The following is a 23,741-nucleotide window of genomic DNA, read 5'->3' on the forward strand; positions in this document are numbered from 1 at the left end:
AACTTTTTCCAGAAGTCCAGGTAGACGACATCAGTTGGTTTTCCCTTATCCACTGGTGCTGTCCCCATCATAGAAAGCCACCAAATTTGTCAGGCATGATTCACCATTGGTGAAGCCATGCTGGTTACCACCAATCACCTCTTCTTTGTTTTCTATATGCTTTAGCAAGGCCTTCAGGAGGATTTGTTCCATGACCTTGCTGAAGGATATGTTCTTTCTTCAAAGGCAAAGCAATGGCTGATATGAGCAAAGAGTATTTTTTCATGTCTTAGAACATGAAAAGACCTGAGTAGCTCTTCACTGCCACAAAAGAGTTTCTATTAGATAACCTCCACAAAAAATACTAAGTCTTTCTTCAATTATTCACCTAGCTTCAGTGATCATCATAATCATATAGAGTGCTCACAATCTAGCAAATTCATCAGTGCAAGGCTTCCCTGCACCGAGGTATTCACCTCACACTATCTTAATCTCTGTAATATAATACAGAGCTGTGTATATACTACCTAGCACAGAAAACATCTGGTTGAAAGAGACCTCAAAGACCATCCAGTCCAACCCTTGACTCAGTTTAGGGTCCCTCCTCACCCCAAACTTCCTTCATGTGGGGATCGAAGAGAAAGAGTTAAGTGTTTTTGCCTCAGAACCTGTAGCACAGTTTGCTGATAACAAAGCACATACCCTAACTACAAAGAGGCCTTGGGAGAAACTGGGGTAGGAGACAGACAGATAATGGACATCTGGTGTTTTCGTGTGTAGATTAGAAGTTTTGAATTGCTTAGCTAATCCCTGTTCAGATAAGTTTTGTTTTGCTGACATGGAAAAGTACTGCTAGACTTACACTTGTTCTGTGCTGTAGTAGAAATATATACATAAACTGTGTGTTCTCGCAATGAAGTTGGATCCTGCCCTTTCTCTGAGCTATCCACAGTGTCCAGCCTCTCCTTCTAAGATGCTGCAGGGGTCTGTGCCTCTGTATGCTACACCTTCAGGTAGGTGTAGAGAGCAATGAGATCTTGCCTCAGCCTCCTCTTCTTTAGACAGAACAACGCCAGCTCCCTCAGATGCTCCTCACAGGCCATGTGCTCCAGGCCCTTCACCAGTCTCATTGCCCTTCTCTGGACATGCTATGTTACTACCCCTTTCAGAAGTGGAAGGAATTACTTTCAAGTGAGGAGTATTGTTTAAAACATTAAGCAGTTTCTGGGCTCAAACTACATGGATCACACACTTCATAACTATCAGCATAATTACCATTAACCCTTTTTTTTTAACAGAAACAAAATAAAAACCATCAAAACATAGTTTTCAGTGTTCTTTTTACAGGCTTACGCAGCTTACATCCAAAATACAATGGTGAATATGCATGTCAGGATGTAGCAAGAGCAGGGTTGTTACAAAAGGGACAATGAGTGAGAAGTCAAATGGGTATCACGGCATAGCATCATAACCAACAAAGCCCCTTTCCTCTTTGTCTGAATTAGGTGGACATAGTAGTGTGCTGGAAAAAAGATGCATTGACAGTTCCAGAAAAAGTGATGAACCAGGTCCAGGGTCAATCCCGGGTGTCCAGTCAGAAGCAGATGGAGATAAGACCTGATACAGGATTGGAGGCAAGACTGCAACATAGGTCCACTGGAAACAGAGCTCAAGAAAACTAATTACAAGGTAGGTCAAAGTCCATGCAGAAAACCAGGCCAAAGGCAAGACTTGAAAAGCATATACCAGCAACATGGCTCAGACAGACTAAATGTCCAGGCCTGAGCTCAAATTGAGTGTCTGATGCAAGGAGCAGAAAGTGCACAGGTTGGAGCCCAAGGCTGGTTAGGGCAATTAAGGCCCAATGGTGCACACAAGTACATCACAGTGCAGCATGTAACTTGACTAAAGATACATTTGAAAAATCACAGACCAAGCTAGGCTATACAATCAGCATCACAAAAAAGGATGAAGCTTTACTACACCATGAAATTAACCACATTTTACTGATGAGAAAGGAAGGTCCACATTAGTGCATAAAAACTTCACAGAAATATGAAATCCACCTTGGGAAAGAAAAGCTTTCACTACATATTCTAGAACCCTTCTTATCTTAGGAAAGGTCTCTTTGGAATTAATCAGGCATGGGAAACAGCAAACTGCTGAGGAAATCTGGGCAAATGATTTTTCTCAGTACCAGCCAGTCATGAAGACGAGGGCATTCATTTAATTTTGCCAGCAAATGTGAGCTAGTGCTGCAACTGTTCTGTCAATATTCTAAGAGCATTTAACAAACTCAAAAGGGCAACACTTTGAATTGATAGTCTCCTCTTAACATAACAAATGAAAGAAACTTCATTTCTTCTGGATGTTTTAATGCACAGAAACATCTAATCTAAAAGTGGGAGAAAATGAGAAAGTGAAAGAATACAGAGAGCTAAGAAAGAATTAAAAACTGTCACATGTTCACTGCTTCCACCTGAGACCCAAGGGAAAGTATTTTTAACTAGTTCTCCAAGTAGCCATTCTTATAGAAAAGATAGACTTTAAATTGTTCTTCAAAATGTCTTGGAAGTTGGTCAAAAGTCATAATCTTATCATAATGGATCTATTTATAAAACCTCATAGTTCATTATCCTAACCTGAAAGGGAAGCCAGAGTTGATTCTTCTTCTTCAAAAAAAGAGATCTATTCTCCTTGGTTCTTTATTCATAAGCCTGCTTTGTAGATTGTCTGGAGTTTGTATTAGATGCAGTTATAAAAGAAGAGAATACAGCAGAAGTATAAAAACATTCAAAATCTTAGGATGAAGCTTCACAAATACATTTCAAAGCAAATGAAGCAGGAATCTGAGTAAATCCAAAAGTCACTAGTGATGTCCAAGATTCCCTCGCATATTGGCAAGATGACCTGGCTGTGTGAGGTTGGATGACTACATCAGAAAGTTAAAATATCTTTTCTTGTAACACCTTCAGAGGAACCCATAAGAGTTTCTGGCACTCTGAAGCAATCTTGGAATGGCTCCAGATCATCAATACTGAAAGAGACAGATTCACAGCTTTATCCAAAGTTAGGATCATGAAAATGGAAGTTGCAGAATGCTCTCACCAACTTCAAGGAAAAAAAAAGAAAAGACAAATGAATTTTCACTGGGAAGAAAAAAAAAAAAAGATGTTGTTTAATAATACAGAATGAATGGAAAACTTCTTGTGGAACTTAGAGGAAAAAAGCAACCAACCAACCAAACAAAAAACCCCCCAATTATATTCAAAATCTATAAACCTGCAGGCAAGGATAACATATCTGAAAAGTTAGCATGAACAAAGATCAAAAAAGAATCTGATCACTCTGCTACGAGTCCTCAGTCAGAAGAATGGAAAAAAGGAACCATCAATGAAATTGAATGAAGAAATCACTAAGAGCTCTGGGGAAAATTGTGCACAGGTATTCCAAAAATTGTTTTCTATGCACAGCAGCTTTCAGGAGCATCATGCTCTTTTTTTTCCTTTTTTAATCAGAATTTCATAGTTTCTGGTATTATTGAAGTAACTAGGGGTAGAAGTCATTAAGAGCGACCAGTAGATTAAAGCACACCAGTTTTCACTATGGGTGTCAAGGCAAATATTTAAAATAAAATCAACAAACAATAAAATTGAAATCTTGCAGTTAGTGTTACTATCCACAAAACTGCCAACAGCATGAATGAGAAGATGGACTTACCTTTTCCATATTTCATGGACACTGGACAAAGATTTCACTAAGTAAACCCTATTCTGGCAAACCCAAAGCAGAAACAATGAGAGGTCACTCCAGAGGGACCATTCAAAACACTGTAATGGCTGATGCTCTAATTTTACAAATCAACAACTCTGAGATTAAAAGGTACTGACCCATCATAAGATTGCTTAGGAGCTAATCTCTCCTGTAAGCACCCAAAAGTGCAAGGGATATACTAGATTTGATTGGACAAGACCCATGAACAAAAAAAATAAGTTTTCAGTCTGTAACTGTGTATTAGACCTAACACTTCAGTGGAAACTTGTTCCAAGTTCAGAGAGAGCTTTCCAATCTCACAGTCATTTCAAATTTATGTGAAAAACACCTGGTGAACACATTAGGAAAAAGTGAACACTTTTATTCCTTATGAGAACTCAAGAATAGATTTTAAAATACAGAAGAATCAATCTCTGGTCTGAACTGTGAGAGGAAATTTTATTTTTAAAAACTGAAAGGTTTGGGTTTTTTCCCTGAAAGTTACTAAAAAGTGAAAAATAATGATCTATTTTATCTCTTCTCGACAACAGTTACTACCATTGATCACTGTGTAATGGTTAACAAACATATATACATAGTCCCTAATATAAACACCCTTAAAATATGTGTCATTAAAAATTTGAATTACAGTTTTGAAGTTTGGCTAATAGAACTCAATGGACACTAGCACATATCAACTCTGCCAAATTAAATATAAAGCAAGAACATACATAAATTATTTCCCTCTTCCCAGGACATATCCCTTTAACTGACTGCCCAGATTTTAAAATTTAACTATTTTACCATTCACCTGCTTTACTTATATTAGTATTTAGAAACAAAGAGAGAGAGATAAGTGATCTGTGAAAAGCTTTCTACTTTTTCATTACTCGTCAGCAACACAGTTTGAGCACCTTATTAGAAAAACATAAGAAAGTAAAAGATTCCAACCACAGCAGCCTCTAGTTTCATTACTGTCTGACATTCAGTTCAGGAAATACAGAAAATGTTTTTGGCAGGAACATGTATGCCCCCTATAGTTTTAATGTATACTTACCACAAAAATGTTAACATAAACAAAAAAGGTCACTATTAAACATTTCTTAAATAGAAAATTCAGTACTAGAAAACTTACCTGACATCTTTCAATAAATGTATGTTTACATACATACAAAGCAAATATAAAAATACTCTTCAAAAAACTTCTGTCCAAACCTCTTAATTTTAAACATAAATTCTTTTAACACACACAACGGAGATTGCCCCAAGTATTTCCTTTCGCAAGCAACATTCCCTCCCTACCACTCTCTCCCTTTTCCCAGTTTTCCCAAGTACAACACTGATTGGTTTTAGAGGAAGTATAGGATTTTATCCTAAGTTTATAACTTCTCATGCAAATTTATAGCACTGCATACATGATTTTTAATAATGCTGTAGAAATTATATTTGTATTCTAAAAGCTAGTTCATAAATTTTACCTCCTTTAGCAGTAATGACATACTGTTTTGGAAATACCATTAGCATTCAGTTCAATACATTAACTTATGTACACAATTAGAGCTACAAAGGCAGATAAACAAAAAGGATAAATAATCTTGACCATTTAATGGTTTCTACATAACTACATCTGAGAAACTAGTTTGTTGTTTGGTCTATTAAAATTAGTACATTCCAATTAACTTTTAATTTTCTCTTTCAATGGCCTGCCTGTAGATCTCATGCCATATGCAAATTTCTACTGGTTTATCACAGCAAGTATGGCAATTCTGAATAAAGATAAAACATGGCTTCTTATTCTAAGATAACTAATCCAGCCTTACTTCAGTGTTCTTAAATCCCACAGTTTGATACCATCACCTGGGGCTGTGGTCATGAAAAGATTGTAAGCTTCAGGTTGCTGAGTGCTGAAGGATGACCCCTGTAAAACATGAAATCAGTTTCAGATAACTATTCTTGTGATACTAAATATTTATAGAATCACAGAATAGCTCCATTTGAAAGGGACTCATAGGGATCCTCAAGTCCAAGTCTCTGCTCCTCATAGAGCTACCTAAAACTAAACCATATGACCAAGTGCACTGTCCAGACACTCTGTGAACTCTAACAGGCTCAGTGCCATGATCACTTGCCTGTAAAGTCTGTTTCAGTGTCTGGTCATCCTTTCAGTAAAGAATACAGTCCATTTAAAAAAGAGGCAAAGAAGAAGTGTTTATTAGGTTACAGGATAAAAAGCTTGTCTGCACACACACAACAGAATACAGAGGAAGTTACCACATGGAAGAACCCCCATAACCCAGAGAAAAAGATCACTGCCTTGACTCCTCGCTGTTGTTTCAGGACAGCCATGAGTTCTTTATCCAGGAGTGACACCCACTATCAGAATCCACAGAAAAGGCTGATGGGGTCATGTCACAGACTCAGGGTATGAGATCCATTATGAGTGTTAGGAGAAGATAATTTTGTGGTGGTACAAAACAGGGTGGGTGGGAAATAGAAGTGCAGAAAGGGAGGGATCAAGGATTACTCCAATATTTAATTAAAAGCTATATTTAGCCCTGGCATAAGTGGGCATGCTTTCCCTTGACTTCAGTAGCAATTGCATTCATTCATAACAGGGCTGATTTTTGTCTCTGTACATTTAAATAATTAAATCCAGTCTATTTCTAAACCTCTGATTTAATTTTTTTTTAAGTCACATTGGCAAATCCTGGCCTTCTTGCTGGGTAAAAACTTTTTTATCCAGGGAACTAAATATAAACAGCTAAAGCTCCTCCTTTCCTTTCCCCATCATTCACATTCTTGATTTGGCTGAATATTTCATAAACCTCAAGGCCATTTCCCGCAATCAGTGCTTAACTGCCAGGAATCTTCTATTCATTATGAAAACTTGTGTATAGCTGGAAAATACTCTAGTATTTTGTCAAAAGAATTCCCAAAATGGCAAGACAAAGTGGGGAACCCAGCATTAAAGAGACTGTAGGAGCTTTCACTTACTTTGCTTCAAAAGCAGGTTTCCTTCCTAATCTATAGATGACCACAGCTTGCTCTAATACAGATGAGCTAAAATGCACTGTGCCAGAGATTTCCCAAAGTCTACACATTCTCACATTAGCTGTGTATAACTGTAAATTTAAAGAGGAATTGTAAAAGGCAAAGACAGTAGTTTTCCAAAGAATAGTATTCACTGAAAGTTTGAGCATGCTTTTTTTATTTTTGAAGTTTTTACTCACCATCCCTTTCTTCAGTCAATGATTAGAGTCCAATACAGAAAGTTTTACAGTGACATATAGACTTACTTTCATGTGCTATTTCTTTACTTCAGAATACAACAACAGTAACACAGGTAAGGAGTGTATCCATTTGTTATGTCCCTGCCCTGTCAATTCAACCAGTAGTATACTATACTTTGTATCTTCAAACTACATTTCCCACTAAATATTGCTGTAGAAGAAAATAAATACTAGTGGGGATAATATGCAAGATGAATTTTATTTATCGTTTTGTATTTTTTGAGTCACCTTTTGAAAATCTATAATTTCTAAGAATCTAAGTAGCGTATTCCAAAACACTCTTCAAACTCTATTCTTTCTTTCACACAGACAAATCACTTGCCTATGCCCCACTGTTTACCTCATTCACCACCATAACCCCTTCTCAACTTCTGTCTAAACTGTATTGCAGTTTCCATATGAAATCGGGCCCCAGGAAGGGCATGGCTCAAAAGAATCCCTATCCCATTCACTAATTCCATATGAACACCACTGATATATTCCAAACAGTGCAGCTGGCTTGTGCTAAAGGCAACAATCTTACCATCAATCAGTTTCCTAGTCCTGCTGGTTGCACTGTTTCTGATACAAGCCAGGGTGCCATTGGGCATACTGCCAGCTCATATTCAGTTGGCTGCCAACCAACATTCCCAGGTCCTTTTCCACCAGGCAGCTTTCCAGTCACTAATATCTCACTGGGGATCTTAAGTATCAAACCAAAATTGTCAAGCTGTAAATCATTGGTTAAATCACAGAATTATTGAGGCTGGAATAGACCTCTGAAATCAAGTCCAGCCTATGACCTACCACCACCACATCAACTAGACCACGTCACTAAGTGACACATCCAATCTTTCCCGAAACGCCTCCAGGGATGGCGACTCCACGAAAATCCATTACTATCAGTTCAGGACATCTGCCTTATTCAGGCTTGGTATAAAATGGCTACAGATTACTTATCAGAGTGAATTTACTACAGATAGAAAACTGGTATTTGCTCATTGCCTCAGAAGGAGCTTAATGACATCATTTGGATCTAGTACCACTGCTGTAAAACATCACAAGCAATTCTAAGAGTATGGTTTCTAAACCAGACAGGTTCAGGGAAAACAGGGGATGGTCACTCAACACCAGCTTATCGCTGAAAAGTGGAAGATTTTCACCAGTTTCCTCAGGCTGAGGAGAATAAACCTCTCCCCCCCAGCTCCTAAGCAAATGCTTTGAAAAGTAAGCTAGCATAGGAACCTGTAGCAGTAATACCACCACACCTCCACAGGATCATCTGTTTAAGCCCAGTTTCCTGATGGAAGATGCTGATGCAACTACCTGCTAATGTATGTAGATATATATAGATATAAGTTACTCTCAACCACCTGTAATTTAAGGTTTTTCAAACAAGGTAGTATTAAGACATTTGTTTATTCCTACATCCAACAGATGAAGAAAAGATTAAATACAGCAATATATATTTTGCATTCACTGCATTCATTATTCTTTATCTCACTATAAACATGAAACATAGGGCAGCTTCTTATCTTGTGCAAATACAGAAACTACTTTCTTCAAAGATTTACTAGATAAGGCCTTTTTCTTACCTTTCCCTCTGTTCTGAGTGACATTATTTCCTCATCTTCTATGAAATTTTTATCTTTTTTTCTCCAGCATTGAATTTTACATTTCTGAACTAATCCTTGGAATTAAAAGATGAGTTTAAAATCTGAAGACTTTCTAAACTGTGCTACTGATTTTAATTTAAAGGTATTTGTAATAGCTGGATTGCCACTCTTGAAATGTTGCAACCAATGGCTCAGTGTCCAAATGGAAACCTGTGGTGAGTGGAATCCCTCAAGGATTGGTACTGGGACTGGTGCTGTTTAACATCTTCATTGGCAACAAGCACCTATAATGATATAGGGATCCAGCCTAGCTACAACTGGTGAAATAGGTTTGGAGAGGTAAACTGGTTAAGCAGCACAGGATCACAGGTGCAGGCCTCAGCCATAAGTTGCTTATTCTGGAGCTCCATCAAACTGTCAGAAAGGTTGAAGCAGTACAGTCATGACAGAAGCTACCAGTGAAAAAAACATAAGAGTGACAACATAAAAAAAAAAACAAAGCCCCATCTTGTTGCTGTTACTGTTCTCTCCAGGAAAGAGGGAGAAGGGTCAATAAGAATGGACAGAACCACTACCAGAGTCATACCTCTCCTGAAAAAAGGGACCACTGCAGCAATTTGCTAGCCTACAATAGCAAACACTCTGTATATGTATTCTCTGTATGTACAATCCATGGCTGTGTACTCAACATTCATCTGCAATATTTGATAAAGTGTTAAAAAGAACAAAGATTACCTAGCATAATTCAAGCTTCAGATAAAGGACAAGTTTATCAATGGTACCTACACCTGTACAGAGCCTGCACACTGAACATCTCAGGCAAAAATAAAGTCTGATTTTGCAACCTAATACAGTCAGAGAGATTTGAAACATTACTGCTGAAGAAAGTTAAACAGTGGCAAATAATGATTCAGTGGGGTGGTTTATCATCTTCAGCACACCATTACTGGATCAGTGCTTCATGACATTGACAACTGACACTGCCACAAGAGATGTGCTATACTCTCCTAAACAAAATGATGGATCTGACCACCTATGGTCACTGGAGAATGAGGGCAGGAATGAACTCAATGATTTTGGACAGATTTCAAGAGAAGCAACTATAAAAAAAAATCTACTCTGGCCTCATTACAATTACTGCAGATTTTGATAAACAAAAAGGTTTTGAGACTCTTGAAAGATGGAAGACTTATGCTAACGTTACTTAACTGTCCACAGAGAATGATTTTCAAAATTAGACAGGAGTAAGGCAAACAATTCTTTAAATGCTTGCATGTTCCTCTGAAATTTCTCTATAGCACATTCTAAAATTCTGTAGTATCATGTAGATAATATCTGAGTATCTTGAGAGAAACATTGATTTAACAGCAGCTTATATGCATGTACAAGTAATATGACAGGTTTAATTAATTCACTCCCAGTCTCTGCTTCTTGATCAATAAGTCATACAGACACAGCAATAATTAATATCTTCTAAAAAAAATTCCACTTTTAAAGTACTAAAATTCTTAAAGGAAACAGGAATTACAAACCCCCATCATCTTCTAAGAGATCTCCTCAGAGTCCCTACTTACTACTGTCCAGGTAGCACCACAAAGCAGTCTCGAAACATGGGAATTTTAAGGTATATATATTGCAATCAATAATATGCATTCAGTCCACAAGATGAGACTAGATGCTAGTCCAAAGAAAAGCCATCATAAATTTTGGGGTGTAGGCACTCGATCTTCAGCAATAACTATTTCACGCCACAGATTTGCTGCAATTGCACCACCCCTCATCACTAGCTTAATTTGGATTCCAACATATTTGACACTTTCAACAGGATGTAATTTACACAGTGTTCTGCATACATTTGTCCATTTTATCATACTCTCTTAATGAAATGCACTAAGTTATATTTACTGTAACGGCTACATGACTATAACAAAATAGTTCACATGCAATTTTCATGACTTAAGCATTATTTTTTAAAAACTGAAGAAATACTTTGATCCACAATTATTAAAAAAAAAAAATCTCAAATTTCTTTGCTATACCACATACCTGCTACACCACATTTTCCCCCTCAAGTGAATACTTGCCCACAATTTTAAAGTTTTTCTTGATTAAATAGCCTGAAGACACCAAGCAAAAAGACAGAACTTTAAGCCTATATTTGTTACAAACAGTACTGAAATAGCACAATTGTAAGTGTTTTACCAGATTATATCTCCCAGGCAAAGCCACAAAGAGCTCTACAAAAGTAGTAATAAGGGACTATCTTAAACCCACAGAAACAAGGACCTTCCAAATGGGAATAAAGAATAATACTCAACCAAACCTAATGCAGTAGACATTCCATTGTATATGCTACCATAAGACTTTCAACAATCAAATCCATCTTCAAGTGGAAAAAAAAAAGATGAGGGGGTTTATGTCATCTATTCTATTGCATTACTGAGCAATTACTTTTTTTTTGGTTGGTGTTTCTAAAGTTTCATAAATTCAGATTCAACTACTTCAGACTCAACTTTAGAGGAGAAAAGTTACATAAGGAAAGGTTGATGCTGAATTGCAGTATTACAGTCTAGCATAAGTAGGCAAAGGGTAACATAAACTTCCCCAAGTGACCTTGTCTGGTCATTCTTGCTGCTCTCCGCTTTTCACTATAGAACAAATGAAATTTTGGTACCTTTATCATGCAGACTTATGACCTCATCCAACTTCCTCAACATATTAAAAAATCCCAAACCCGACCTATTAATTACTGTCGTTATATTTTTAGCCTCCAAATTCTTTGTTGATGGAGTTGCAGGTGTACTATAAATAAAATTCAGTAAAGCATGTACCTTATTTTGGCAGATCTGATGTACTGATCTGGTATGAGCTTCTGGTATGACTGCTGTGCTGCAGCCTGCATTGAGGTCAAAAACTTCCAATGCTCGGTTGCTGCCAGCTGTAAGCACAATATCTGTACAGTTCTCTGTGTTAAAGATAAACTAAACTAATCTGCAAGAACAACAGCATATAGACAGAAATAAAAAAAAAATAAAGACTTTCGTATTTAGTGCTCTATGAGCAGCACCAAAAAATCTTAGTCCTAAAAAATCTTTTAGAAGTATATCCACGGCTCAAGTTCAATGCCACACGAAAAACAGCAGTTTTAGTCTGATTAAAAAAATAAAAGTAGTAAAGAATAAAATAGGAATTACTTTAACTGAAGTTATTTTCACATCATTATGTTCAAAAAGAATAGGAAATACAAAGGATACAGGAGTAGAAATCATTCACTGCTGAAAGGCTGGTAATCTCCATTGTTGAAGCCATTGGAAATTTCTGTACTAGTTTGCAAACACTTCTATGTTTGTACCTGCAAAAAAATATCAAATTAATGTTACTGTTAAGGAAGTTATTTGTGGCCACCAGTAAACTCCTACTGGAATCAAAGCCAAACAAAATGCCTTCTTCCATTATTAAAAATTAAAGCCACAGACCTTTTCCTGAACTCTATTAAAAAATTTGTTAACAAAATTCATTTGGATGAAAAGAAACATATTTGTATAGATAAAATAGATCTTCCATCCACATAAAACACTAAAATAATCCTGACTGTACATTGAAAATGTTGAAAACAAACAAATAAAAAATCCCTGTGATTAAAAAACCACAACCCAAAAAATAGTTTCATATAAATATGACATTTAAAATTTTAAGAAATATCTGCATGTGACAAAAATCAAAATTTAGTGGCAGTCCACAAATGTCAGTATAATAGATTGTAATCTTTCAGGCTAAACAAGCAATCTTAAAACAGCTGTCCCATTATACATTTCCAGACACAGCCTTGAGTTCAGCAAAATAAGGAAAGCAGTTACACAAATAAGAATCAATTCATCTTCTGGAACAATCAGAATTTATTGTAACTGAAAACAATTCCCTTCTACACTATAGAAGAAAGTAAAAGTCATTCAGTGACCCTACATAATAAATTTTGAACATAAGAAAACACAAGCATGAGAAAATATAAAGCTTTTAGAGATGGTTGCTGTGAGAACGTTATTAGAATCCATCTTATGACTTACATACTTCAAGTCTAGTTTCTACTGTTTCTGATTTAAAAAGAGTATTAAAGTTCCTTGATCTAATAACTAAAGTTCAAAAGGAGCCAAGCTTAGAATATTCTTACATACTGCTGATTCAGATCTATGTAGCCTATTTACTTAAGAAGCTTAAACTGGCTTGAAACCATTTACATGCAAACATCATCCTGTAAAACATTAACTTCCCAGAAGTATCTGAAATGAACACTCGTATGTATCATTACCTTACTAAATTTTAAACCCATTTAGCATGACCTCTGATGTATTCATCTATAATATGTTCTGGCATAGTTTCCCATTTCAGAGTAGATATTTTATAATTACTTCCTTTACTGTATGTATGATTATTACAGCTAGTTGTTAAATATAATGGCTTTAAAGGGCACTATTTGTGCCAATAGAACAAAGTTCTCTTTTAAACTCCTTTCCAATTATTCATGCTGATCTTTAAAACAACAACAACAACAAAAAAATGAGATACCTGATAAATGTGTTGCTCTGCTCAAATTCTTACATGCAGAGCAACTAATTATTTTAATAAAGGAAGCCACAGATAGTTACACTTCATATCAGCATGCACAATTGATGAGAGTGGAAATTGAATAGCTGATCTTGGACAATGGAAAGAAAATTGTTTAGGTTGCAAATGATTTTGAGATAAATCATAGAAGCAAAAGTCAGATCTGTGTCCTGTTCCCAGAAATGCAATAAATCTCCTCTATGACATTTGTAAGTAAGGGCGTATTTAATTAAACTAATAAGGAAAAAGTCTTCTATTTCTTTAAAACTGAACTAGCATTTAACCATTAAAGTAAGCTTGATACTTAGTTAATACTTATGAGGAGTTACTTGAAAGCTCTGCAAGAGAAATAACCATATGATTTGTCATTGTACTGTCTTCATCTCTGAAATATAGTAGCAATCTATTTGCCAGACAGCATGGCTGTGCCCTTCTGAGTATAAAGCATGCTTTGGGGTTAGATCTAGCATCTTCTCGATTCAGTTTCATTCAAGCATTCTTCCAAACTTGACCCAGAAGGCAAAATGGAAGAGTTGTGACAAACAGAAAGAATGATGCAGTGTTCTATTGTGGTAGTTTTATGCTGTACCTTTAAAATTTTCCACAGATCTTGAACAGAAAGTGGGAGAATGTAAATAAATCACTATTGGGTATAAAAAGGAAAATAATGATAAGTTCTAAACAATCCTGTTGGATGGATTACAAACATAAGCTGGTTGTGTAGGTTAACTTTTTTTCCTCTCTTTCAGCTTCCTCACTCTGGGAGACACTAACTTGCTTCTGGCTGGCTTTGCCAACCTTGGCTGTGTTCTTTGGCTAAGTTTTTTTTTGGCTAATTGTTTTGGCTAAGTACTAAAAAACAATTCTCTGCTCTTTGTCTTGTCCTTTGTGTCCAGGGCTTAAGGAGGGGAGCAGGGAAGAGAAAGTTATTAGCTCACCTGGGTTTGGCCAGGGGGGTTCTTGTGCTGTTTATAAATTGTAAGTACCTGTAAATATTGTAAATACTGTATATTTTGTGCATATTCATTGCATTTCATTGTAGACTGTAGTTTTGCTTGTAAATACAGCTCCAATTGCTTCCAACTGGGCTGGTCTGGCAATTTAATGTTGGGAGGAATTTTCAACCCACCACATCCATAAAAGAAAGAAATAATGGGAAATAAACTGGAGGGCATACATAAGGAAAACGTCAAAGCAAATTAATCTTTAATACCTTCTATAGATAGGTATAACCAGGCCTCAGATTGATTTGTAGATTTGTTGTAATATCGACAACTGTGTTGAGCATTTTGGCATTATACTATATCTACATTTAGCTGACATCCAGGCCTAAATTACAGCAGCTGCTCTATCACCTAATGACCCCTTCCCAGCCTGAGGAGGAGGATCGGGGAAATGAGAGGAAACCCACAGGATAAAATGAAAAATTGATTTAATGAAACAGGCAAACTAATACCAATGCCAATATAAACTATGCAAAGTCATATTCAGCCCAGTAAACATAGGGCAGTCAAACACAAAGGCAGTCCTCAAGAGCAGAATGGCAAGTAAGCCCCTCTAAAGATGAGGAACAAGGAAGAGAGAAAGGGAGAAGGACCAGGATCAGGAGGCTCCCCTCTCCTCAGCAAAATTCCTCATCCTATATACTAAGCATGGTATTTATGGTATGGGATATACCTGTGAGCCAACTCAGGTCAGCTGCCCTGTCTGCAGCTCATGGCTGGCCTGTGATTCTGTCCCAGCAAAACTAGGACACTAAAAACGCAGAGAGTCGAATTGTGTATTTTTGGGTTAGTGCTAATGCATCAGTAAATACTGACAGCATGTCAATAACAAAATTTTGCCGTAGGCACAACCCTACATACATAAACAGATTTAAATCAAGGTATGTTTCTAACAAAGCAATTGGAACAGCACAGAATACAGTTAGTCACTGCCTAAATCCTTGCAAGAGTGCTTGTACAGGTTATAAAACTCCACTGAGTTTCATGCTACTTTTATCTTTGGAAATAGCTAACTTAAAGGCAATTCACACAAGTCTTCCACAATAGAAACTGTAGTATGGATTTTATTCAGGTTACTGGATGCTTTCATCTGGGAGACATGGCCAATTGTTAAAACAAAAAAGGAGGTATCTAGAGATGGCACATTATATACTATAATAGAAGTTCCTTATTAGAGCCTAAGACTCATGAATAGAAAGAAACAAAACTTAAAACTGAAAAATATGAAGAGGAAAGGATCTAAACGATTAGAATATTGTCTTCTAAGTTCCTTCACAACTGCCTGTATAAATTTCAAGAGTTAAGAATGGTATGAGAGGCAATTGCCTGCCTGAGTTTCCAAATACTATTTGTTTACTCTCTAAAGAGATTTTAAGCAAAAGTGAGAACAAGAATCACTTTTTCTACCTTGCGGGTTTCTCCTGTTCTATTATACTTTGCAGGAGGGTAAACACTTCAAAATATAAATGGTTCTTCAGAGAACTCATAAGAAAAGAAAGTTAAGTGGGGAAAAAAAAGTTTGCAAACGAACACATGCCCACATCTCAGCATCTTCATCTTATTAGTTTTACCCTGAAAAAGTAACATATATACTGTAAAATCAAAGCAGAAAACTCTGTATTCCTTTGTATTTAGTTTTCCAGTTTATTTCCTATATTCCTATTCAAGACAAACTAAAATAATATCACTCTCCATCAGATTCTGACCAGAACTAGAAGGTAGAGAATCACAAGTAACAGTGGATTAACTGTAAAAACATACAGGGAACTGAAAGCCACAATTAACCATTCTGAGCAATATTTTTAAGGGAGTTTATATCATAATCCATTAACTATTTTTCCAGAAAAGGTACTTCTGTTCTCAAAAAAGGTGTATTTTAAATTGAGCAATTTTCTTTTCTGTATAATCATTCAAAGTTTCAGTGAAGTTCCACCTGCCAGGTTCATGGCTCACTCCAGGAAAGCATTCCTACTCAAAATATGTATTTAAGGCTGTGCTCAGTATGTTTTTCTGTGCAGAACTACCATGGAAATAGGCCATTTTTTTCCCATCTATGGATTCAATCCAATACTATCTAAGGTCATGAACAGAACCGCATTTCCTGTATCAACTAGGACTTGAGTGTTATAACCTTAATCCTGTTTGTCCTTCCAGTGAAAATTTGAATTCACACTTTCAGACAAATACCTCTTCAAGGTGTTTTAAAATGCTACTGTAACATATATGTACACATGCATATGTATATACTTGAATGTAATATTCTTATATACACAAATACTGTTGAAAGCCAATAAGAGCAAACGCAGAGCACAGAAATGTAGAAAGAGGATACAAGGATAGTTTTAGCTCCAATTGTAAACTGAAAGAACGGAGAAGGTATATCAGACATATTAATAAAACAACTAATTCCAAGTCAGAATGGAGCCACATAGTAGTAAACAGAACAGTATTAGTAAAAAGTGCATGGAAGTTACCTAACAATGAAGAAACAGGGACAAAAGAGGATAAGTAATTAGATACAATGCAACAGTTGAAACTGTCAGCAGAAACTATCAAAATTATCTACTTTCATTTGACAGACAGAACAGTCACAGCATGTTCTAGTCTCCGAAAGAAAAAGTACATAGAATTCTTCCCACATGAGACAGATTCGTAACATGTACTCAAACATAACTTATGGCATTAATGCACATTGAGACATAAAGAGGCAAAAAGTAAAGCTCAGAAGATCCCAGATAGTAGCAGCAATAGTAAAACAGAATTTGCAATCAGTTAAGGTATGCATTATTAAAAAAAAAAATGTATATATCACTTGACATTATTTTTGTTTTCTATTGTACGGGAACAAATATTTTTACAATTAGCTTTTACTACTTGTCCAAGGTTTTTTATTCTGTGATATCTACCTCACCACTCATAAAGTCCTAGGTCTAACAGTACAAGTACTTTGATCGGCTTGTTAAGACATTGTTCATACCGTTTGAGGTCATCCTTGGTGGTATCTAGATGAAAACTTAACAGATGAAATTCAGCTCCACAACACAGCAATATAAATGAATCTATAAAATAAAACTGCGCAAAACGTACAGTCTTATGGAACTTTTCTTTCCCCTGAAATGCAAAGAAAATTGTTAAGAAAATATTCTAATATAAGTTTTTTCTCACCTGAGATTCCTGGTGTTAAGACATCACTTCTGTTATCTTGATCATTCATATGGCAGTAGGTTAACCTACTATGTAATGGACCTTCCCATTTGTGACACCTACTAATCTCGAAGTACAGTTCTCATTCTACTTGAATTGGCAGTAAATAGTATCTTTAGTCAATTGAATCTAATACAATCTAGATTCATATAAAAAAAAAATTGAATTGGGAAGCAGACGATGAATTTAAGAAGACCTGTGCCAACAAAAACAGAATTTACCAAGCAAACAATAAAACTAAAATTTCCTGACTTGCCCACTAATTCTGTCTACCAATGCTGGTTTGGATTCTCAAATTATCATGATAAATGCCTAATTTGAAGTCAATAAACAACACCTAGATCGCAGTACCAGTGTCAGTTGGAACCATGACTCAGTATGTTTGAAAAATCAGGCTACACACCTCCTCTACAGAGCTATTAAAATACAAATAGATGAAAGTGCAAAATAGTATCAGCTGTGAACCAAACTGACAGAAGTTCCTAATTACCAGAATTAGGGCAGGTTCGTTACTGCACACTGACCAGACCCTTAGAGTTCTGTCTTCCGATGCAGAAACCAACCACTTCTTGTCATGACTCCAACCAACAGAGTTAACTGCACCATTGTGACCTATTAATAAGGGAAATATCATAAAGTTCAATTATTTCATTTACACATTTATTAAGAATTGTATTGATTTAATATAATTACATACTTATTATTAAAGTATCTTTTAAATATGGTGTTCAAATATTTGGATTAAAACTGTTAAACAGTAGATCGGTTATTGATTTTCTTCTTCCACCAAGAACCATGGGGGAAAAATCTCTCAACACACACAGTAATTCTTAGATTTTACTTTTTCAAATTTATTGTAAGAGCATTTTTAAGAAACAATCTTGAAATTCAATTAAGACATAACACTCAAATTCTCTTTGTAATACTGCTATTATAGTGAAGTTATAGCAAACATATCTGGAAACCTCTTAAGACCTTAGAAATAGTTGCAACTTTTTATTTTATTCATTAGGCTTTTATTAGGGAGCTAGGTGGTTTTACAAAAATAATGAACATGCCACAACAGCAGCTTCTGCAAGACTACCTTATTAGACAGATTAAAAATAATTTTTTAAATATTATGGTCTCTAGTTAATAGCACAAAGCTCCTACATTTTCCAGGTTGCATCACACAGTTTAAAACAAGATTAGAAACTTACAAAGAACTTCAAAAGCCAGGAACATCATCCAGAAGCTAAAACTATTAACTTGATCTAAAATTACATTGATGCTGATCCAAAAGGCCAAAAAAAGAAAATATTTCTAACAAGTTTAACTTTGGCCATATTCTAGTTTGTCTACATGAAGTGATGATTTTCCTCTAGCTTTAAAACATTCAAAATTCTTACGCTGCCCTCTTGTGCACATTTTCTCTTCAGTCAGATGAAGTTCTACACAAAAAGAGTTCCATTAAATTGATAAGACTTCCTGTAATTTACCAGCAATTAAGATCTTCTATGATAGCTTATAAATATTTTAATTCACAGTCACCAAAGACCTGTAGATTTTTCACCAGAAAGCTGCATATGTAATTGCTAAGTACATATGTAAGTACTGTACTTATTTTTAACACAAGTTTCATAAAACTGTTTGGAAGCCTTGAATGATCTGCATTAAAGAAAACAAACAAACACAAAAATAACTTACCAGAATATACAAAACACTTTCTGAAGCAGCAAAAAACATGAGAACTTTAGGAAAACCTGAGATTTGGGAAACTGGAAGAGCCATGCAAAGCACTTAAGAGTCTCTGCACTTCAGGTCCCCCAATCCCAAAGCAGAGTGAAGGAGATGCCAGTTGGCTTTCAAGAGGCCAGTAAGCTTCAACACAAGCTTTAGCCAGAGTTCCTCAGCCCTGAAGCACATTGAGAAGGACAGCTGCTGGTTTTGTAAAAAGACTTCTTAAAAAAAGCCATGCTGGCTGTAATGCTTTTAAAACTGGTCAACATTATCTGCATTTCACTATAGGATACAGACACCTAAAGGGCTGAAACTGAAGAGGAATGCAAAAATGTTGTAAATTGTAACTGAGTAAGGTAACAAACCTAGCCTAACTTACTAGTTAGGCTTATAGCAAAATTGCTGTGGTTACACCGCTTCTCTCAGACCATGTATTATAAAAACTATCATTCAGATGTATTCAGAGATGTTAATGCTGTCTTGAAATGGAAAATTTTTTAACAAAATAGGTATCATGGTATCATTGCCATTTCTTGAAAAAGTTTTGCATCACCATTGATTTCACGTCCGAGTAAGAGTAATGCATCGTGGTTTTAAATGAAAATACATTTATTATGACACTTTAAAAACCACAAGCATGTAAAGTAGAAAATTAACAGGCAAAGTCATGAATCAAATAAGCAGGTAGCTTGTAGCTTGCAGTTCCTATTCCTCTACAGCACAAGATCTGACAGCTTCACATTCATGTTTCTTTTGAAAAGAGCTATATGCACAGGTTGCATTCTTATGTTATCTTAAGAGCCTGAAGTAGAATGTGCCTTACATTTTGGATTGTGCATCACAAAAAAAAAGACAATGAATGAAAGGTATCAAAGAAAAAAATAAATAAAAACCCTAAGAAAACAAATAGAACCAAGCCAATTGACAGAAGAACAATTTAGTATTTTTTTTTTTAAAGCAAGATAGAAAAATAGTACTTGATACCTTAACTACTGGCATCAGAAACAGGTTCTCTGTAGCAGCACAAAAAAGTTTGTTGCAGGTCACTTTACTCATCACAATAATTAGCCTCCATTTGCAGAGTACTGCAACATTTTAGGGAGCTCTGAATGCAGAAGTATCTTGTAAAATCATAATACTTGATTTTACTTCATAAAAAGGCAAAGCCCCTAAATACCATTTCCCTCATGATTTACAGAGTAAATTCTATTTTTTCCATCTGCTTTCACATATCAGTAATTGGATAAATAGCTTTTCTTGAAATCTGTTTCCTGCTACTGCCAGTATCTAGCCACTCTTTGCTTATTTAGCATGTAACAAGTATAGAGACTCAACGAAGTCAATGAAAATAGTATCTTCCTCCGAGATGAAACAAAGATAAATCCCAAAATGAATGGAACCCTCATAAACACAAACTCCAGCTGGGGAGGGGGAAATCAATAAAAAAGGAAAAATATTTCTCCAAAATTAAATATAGCTTTCTGCAGCATATAATCTCCGTGGAGATTCCGGTAAAACTAGCCTAACTTCTCGATAGTGGTTCAGATAAAAGAAACTGCATCTGCAATGCTGTGGTAGTTTGAGGCTATGAAAAATGTAAATAAATTACTATTGGGTGTAAAAAGGAAAATAATGATTATTCTAAACAATTCCATTGGAGGGATATCTCCCATAAGATCTGGATCTCAAAGCAATCTTTAGCAGTGTGGCAGTGTGTTCTGCTCTCTTCTTGCTTCTTTGCTGGGGAGATATACTAACAGGCTTTGCTGACCTTGGCTGCGTCGCCCTTTTTTTTTTTTTTTTTTTTTTGTATTAACCTATCCTGCTTCTTCCTCTCTTCCCTTTGTACAGGGAGGTCAGGGAAGGGGAGACAGGGAGGCAGCTTTCCCTGGTGTTTTGGCCAGTGGGGTATCTGTACTGTTTTGCTAATTGTAAATACCTGTAAATATTGTAAATACCTGTAAATATTGTAAATACTGTACATTTCTACATATTCATTGCATTTCATTGTAGATGGTAGTTTTGCTTGTAAATATAGCTCCATTTGCTTCTAAACTGAGCTAGTCCGGTAAAGCTAATGCTGGATGTGTGTGGGGGGGGAAATTCCAACCCACCACAAATGCAAAAGACAAATTGCAAAGAGAGACTACTGAACATATATAGCACAGCAATAATTTACATCCTCATGTAATAATTCCACATTCATGTTCTACTTCATGTTCAGAGTAGTCCACTACCAAAAAACAGACTTTAAAGTTCTTGAAAATCATTTAACACTTCAGCTGCTTCTGATTACTGAAGAAAAGTGTTAATAATCTGAAGAAACGTTTAGCTCTTTGGGCACAAGTTTGTTAAGATGCTGTGTACCAAATACTGCAGCAATACTGTGTCATTTTTATAGATGCATGTAACAAGGGAAAGAGAAACAAAATTTTGAGCTCTTTCCTAAAAATACATATACATACATACACATATATAACAAATAACCTAATCTGATCTCTTGAAACAATGTTAAATATACTTGAGATACATGGGATACCTTTGGACAAAATTACTGCTGCTGTTCCAGTAATACCTAAATAACAACATTACATCAATAAAACCTCATGACACTATTAATGGCTACCATTTATACCATTTGTACTATGAATTTCCTCAACTACTGCAATATATACAAGCATTATCATTACATATATTTTAATTATTTCTATTTATTTAATATACATGAACAATGCAGACTGCAATATAAATTGCATTAGATTAGTATTTACTTCCCCCCCTAAAAAGGAGAAATGGGAATACTTGGTAGGAATTTTAATGCTAAAACAAAATTAACCAGAGAAATACCTTCTAAATCTTTAGACCAGCAGTATTCATCTCCCTCACCTTCAAGGTGATGTAAGTGGAATCTTTTAATTACTAAGCCATTTTAAGTTAAGCTCAATCATATACTTTCTTTATTGAAGAAACTCATAAATTTACCTGAAAAAACATGACATGTATCAGTGAGATCAGAATCAAATATCAGTACAGTTTTGTCAGCCAAGCCACAAGCCAGCTTCTCTCCATCCCCTACAAAGAAGAATGTCCACTGACATATTTGAAAGCAACAAGGACCTAATATGCTGCTTCTTGTAATCATACAAATTACATGTCACTTTAACAAAACACAAGCCAGATGCTAATTTCATATTTTTAACACACTTTGTATGAACATGAAACTTATGTGAAGAATTTGGTAGGAATTAACTTTTGTCCTGACACTCAAAACAGTTATGCATCACAAAACAGAAATTCTCTTTTTGCAAAAAAAATGTACTACAAAAATTTGAAGTGCAAAAATTCTTAGCAGTCATTTAAATCTTCTTCTTCACACTCTTTTTATGTCTTGTATAAGAAAAGATGATATAGCTTTTATTATTAGAATAAAAAGCACATATCAGTCATTCTGGTTTGCTTCTTAAAAATAAATGTCCTTCATAACATAATCCTAAAAACTATCCAAGTGCAGTCAAATTGTTCATTTAGATTGATAATCAGCAGGGGCACACAATGGTGGGGTAGATTTCCTTAATGTCTACATAATGGCAGTGATCTGTGATATTTGTTCAGTCAAAAAACTTTTCCTGAAAAAATTAAAGAGCAAATAAATGAACCAATCGGAAAAATAAGGGAGAGCAGAGCAAGAGAAAATAGCAATGCCAGAAAGGAAAGACCAGAATTCAAATCGATGCTACTAGGCTCAGTGTGAAAAAAATTTTTGAAGCGAGAGCACCAGAACACCACCTTCACAAATCTCCTGAGCAAATTCACAATAAGAGAATGAAAGTCATGACTGCAACATTAGACATTGCTATCCACTAAGTACTCTCCACATTGCAGGTTCAGAATGCTAGATTCCACAATACTTTCCCCATATAGTGGCAATATAAACATAAGAGAACAGCATTGCTAATCTGAGACAAGTGAATTTTTAAGTGAGACAGTGCTGTAGACATATATACTAGGAGAGATTCCAGAAGATTTTGCTACCAGTTAATACATGCACCAGTCACTAAACTAGCAAAGAATTACTTCATTAAAATATTTTTAATTTTATCTGGCAAACAGTATTTCACCTGAATTTACTTGAAGTGCTAGTGACTGCACATAATAAATAATACTATTAAATATTTTCAGCACAAAAATAAGTAGTCCTTGACAAAATATTAAAAAAAAAAAATGCATGCCCCACAAAGTCAGATGTATAGAGTCTTTGAACAGATTTCTCCCATTTATCCTAAAGTTTTGACAGTATGTATTTTCAGCATGAGAGCTGGTTAGTAAGTATATTAGGTAAGTCACACACAAAATGCATACAGAATGAGAAAAAACTTTCTTGCATAGGATTTTGGAGGCTTGTTTAATGGAACACGATGCTCATTGTTGACTAAAACTGTTTCTAACAGAGTAACAAGAGAAGTCCTACCATCTCCAATAAAAAGGATGTTTAATTAATCTAAGGAAGCATGCATCAACTCATTATTGCAACTTTGGAACCTCTTAAGTTTTTGTCTTTTGGTTTTGGTTTTTTTTCTACTATATTTAAAGATGTA

The 23,741-nt window shown here is 35.5% G+C and overlaps 1 protein-coding gene across 1 annotated transcript in view; it reads right to left on the reverse strand.

Annotated features, from left to right (window-relative positions):
• Positions 1 to 23,741, reverse strand: part of WDR27 (WD repeat domain 27) — a 68,860-nt gene that overhangs the window by 22,635 nt on the left and 22,484 nt on the right. The window contains exons 16-21 of the mRNA XM_054396746.1: positions 22,129 to 22,218; positions 17,918 to 18,039; positions 17,201 to 17,334; positions 11,872 to 11,969; positions 11,449 to 11,570; positions 5,553 to 5,650 (exon numbers count right to left, since the gene is read on the reverse strand). Coding sequence (XP_054252721.1) covers positions 5,553 to 5,650; positions 11,449 to 11,570; positions 11,872 to 11,969; positions 17,201 to 17,334; positions 17,918 to 18,039; positions 22,129 to 22,218 — 664 coding nt within the window. The remainder of the gene's footprint in view (positions 1 to 5,552; positions 5,651 to 11,448; positions 11,571 to 11,871; positions 11,970 to 17,200; positions 17,335 to 17,917; positions 18,040 to 22,128; positions 22,219 to 23,741) is intronic.

Source organism: Indicator indicator, chromosome 2 (genome assembly GCF_027791375.1).
Source record: "Indicator indicator isolate 239-I01 chromosome 2, UM_Iind_1.1, whole genome shotgun sequence".
NCBI classification, from domain to species: domain Eukaryota; kingdom Metazoa; phylum Chordata; class Aves; order Piciformes; family Indicatoridae; genus Indicator; species Indicator indicator.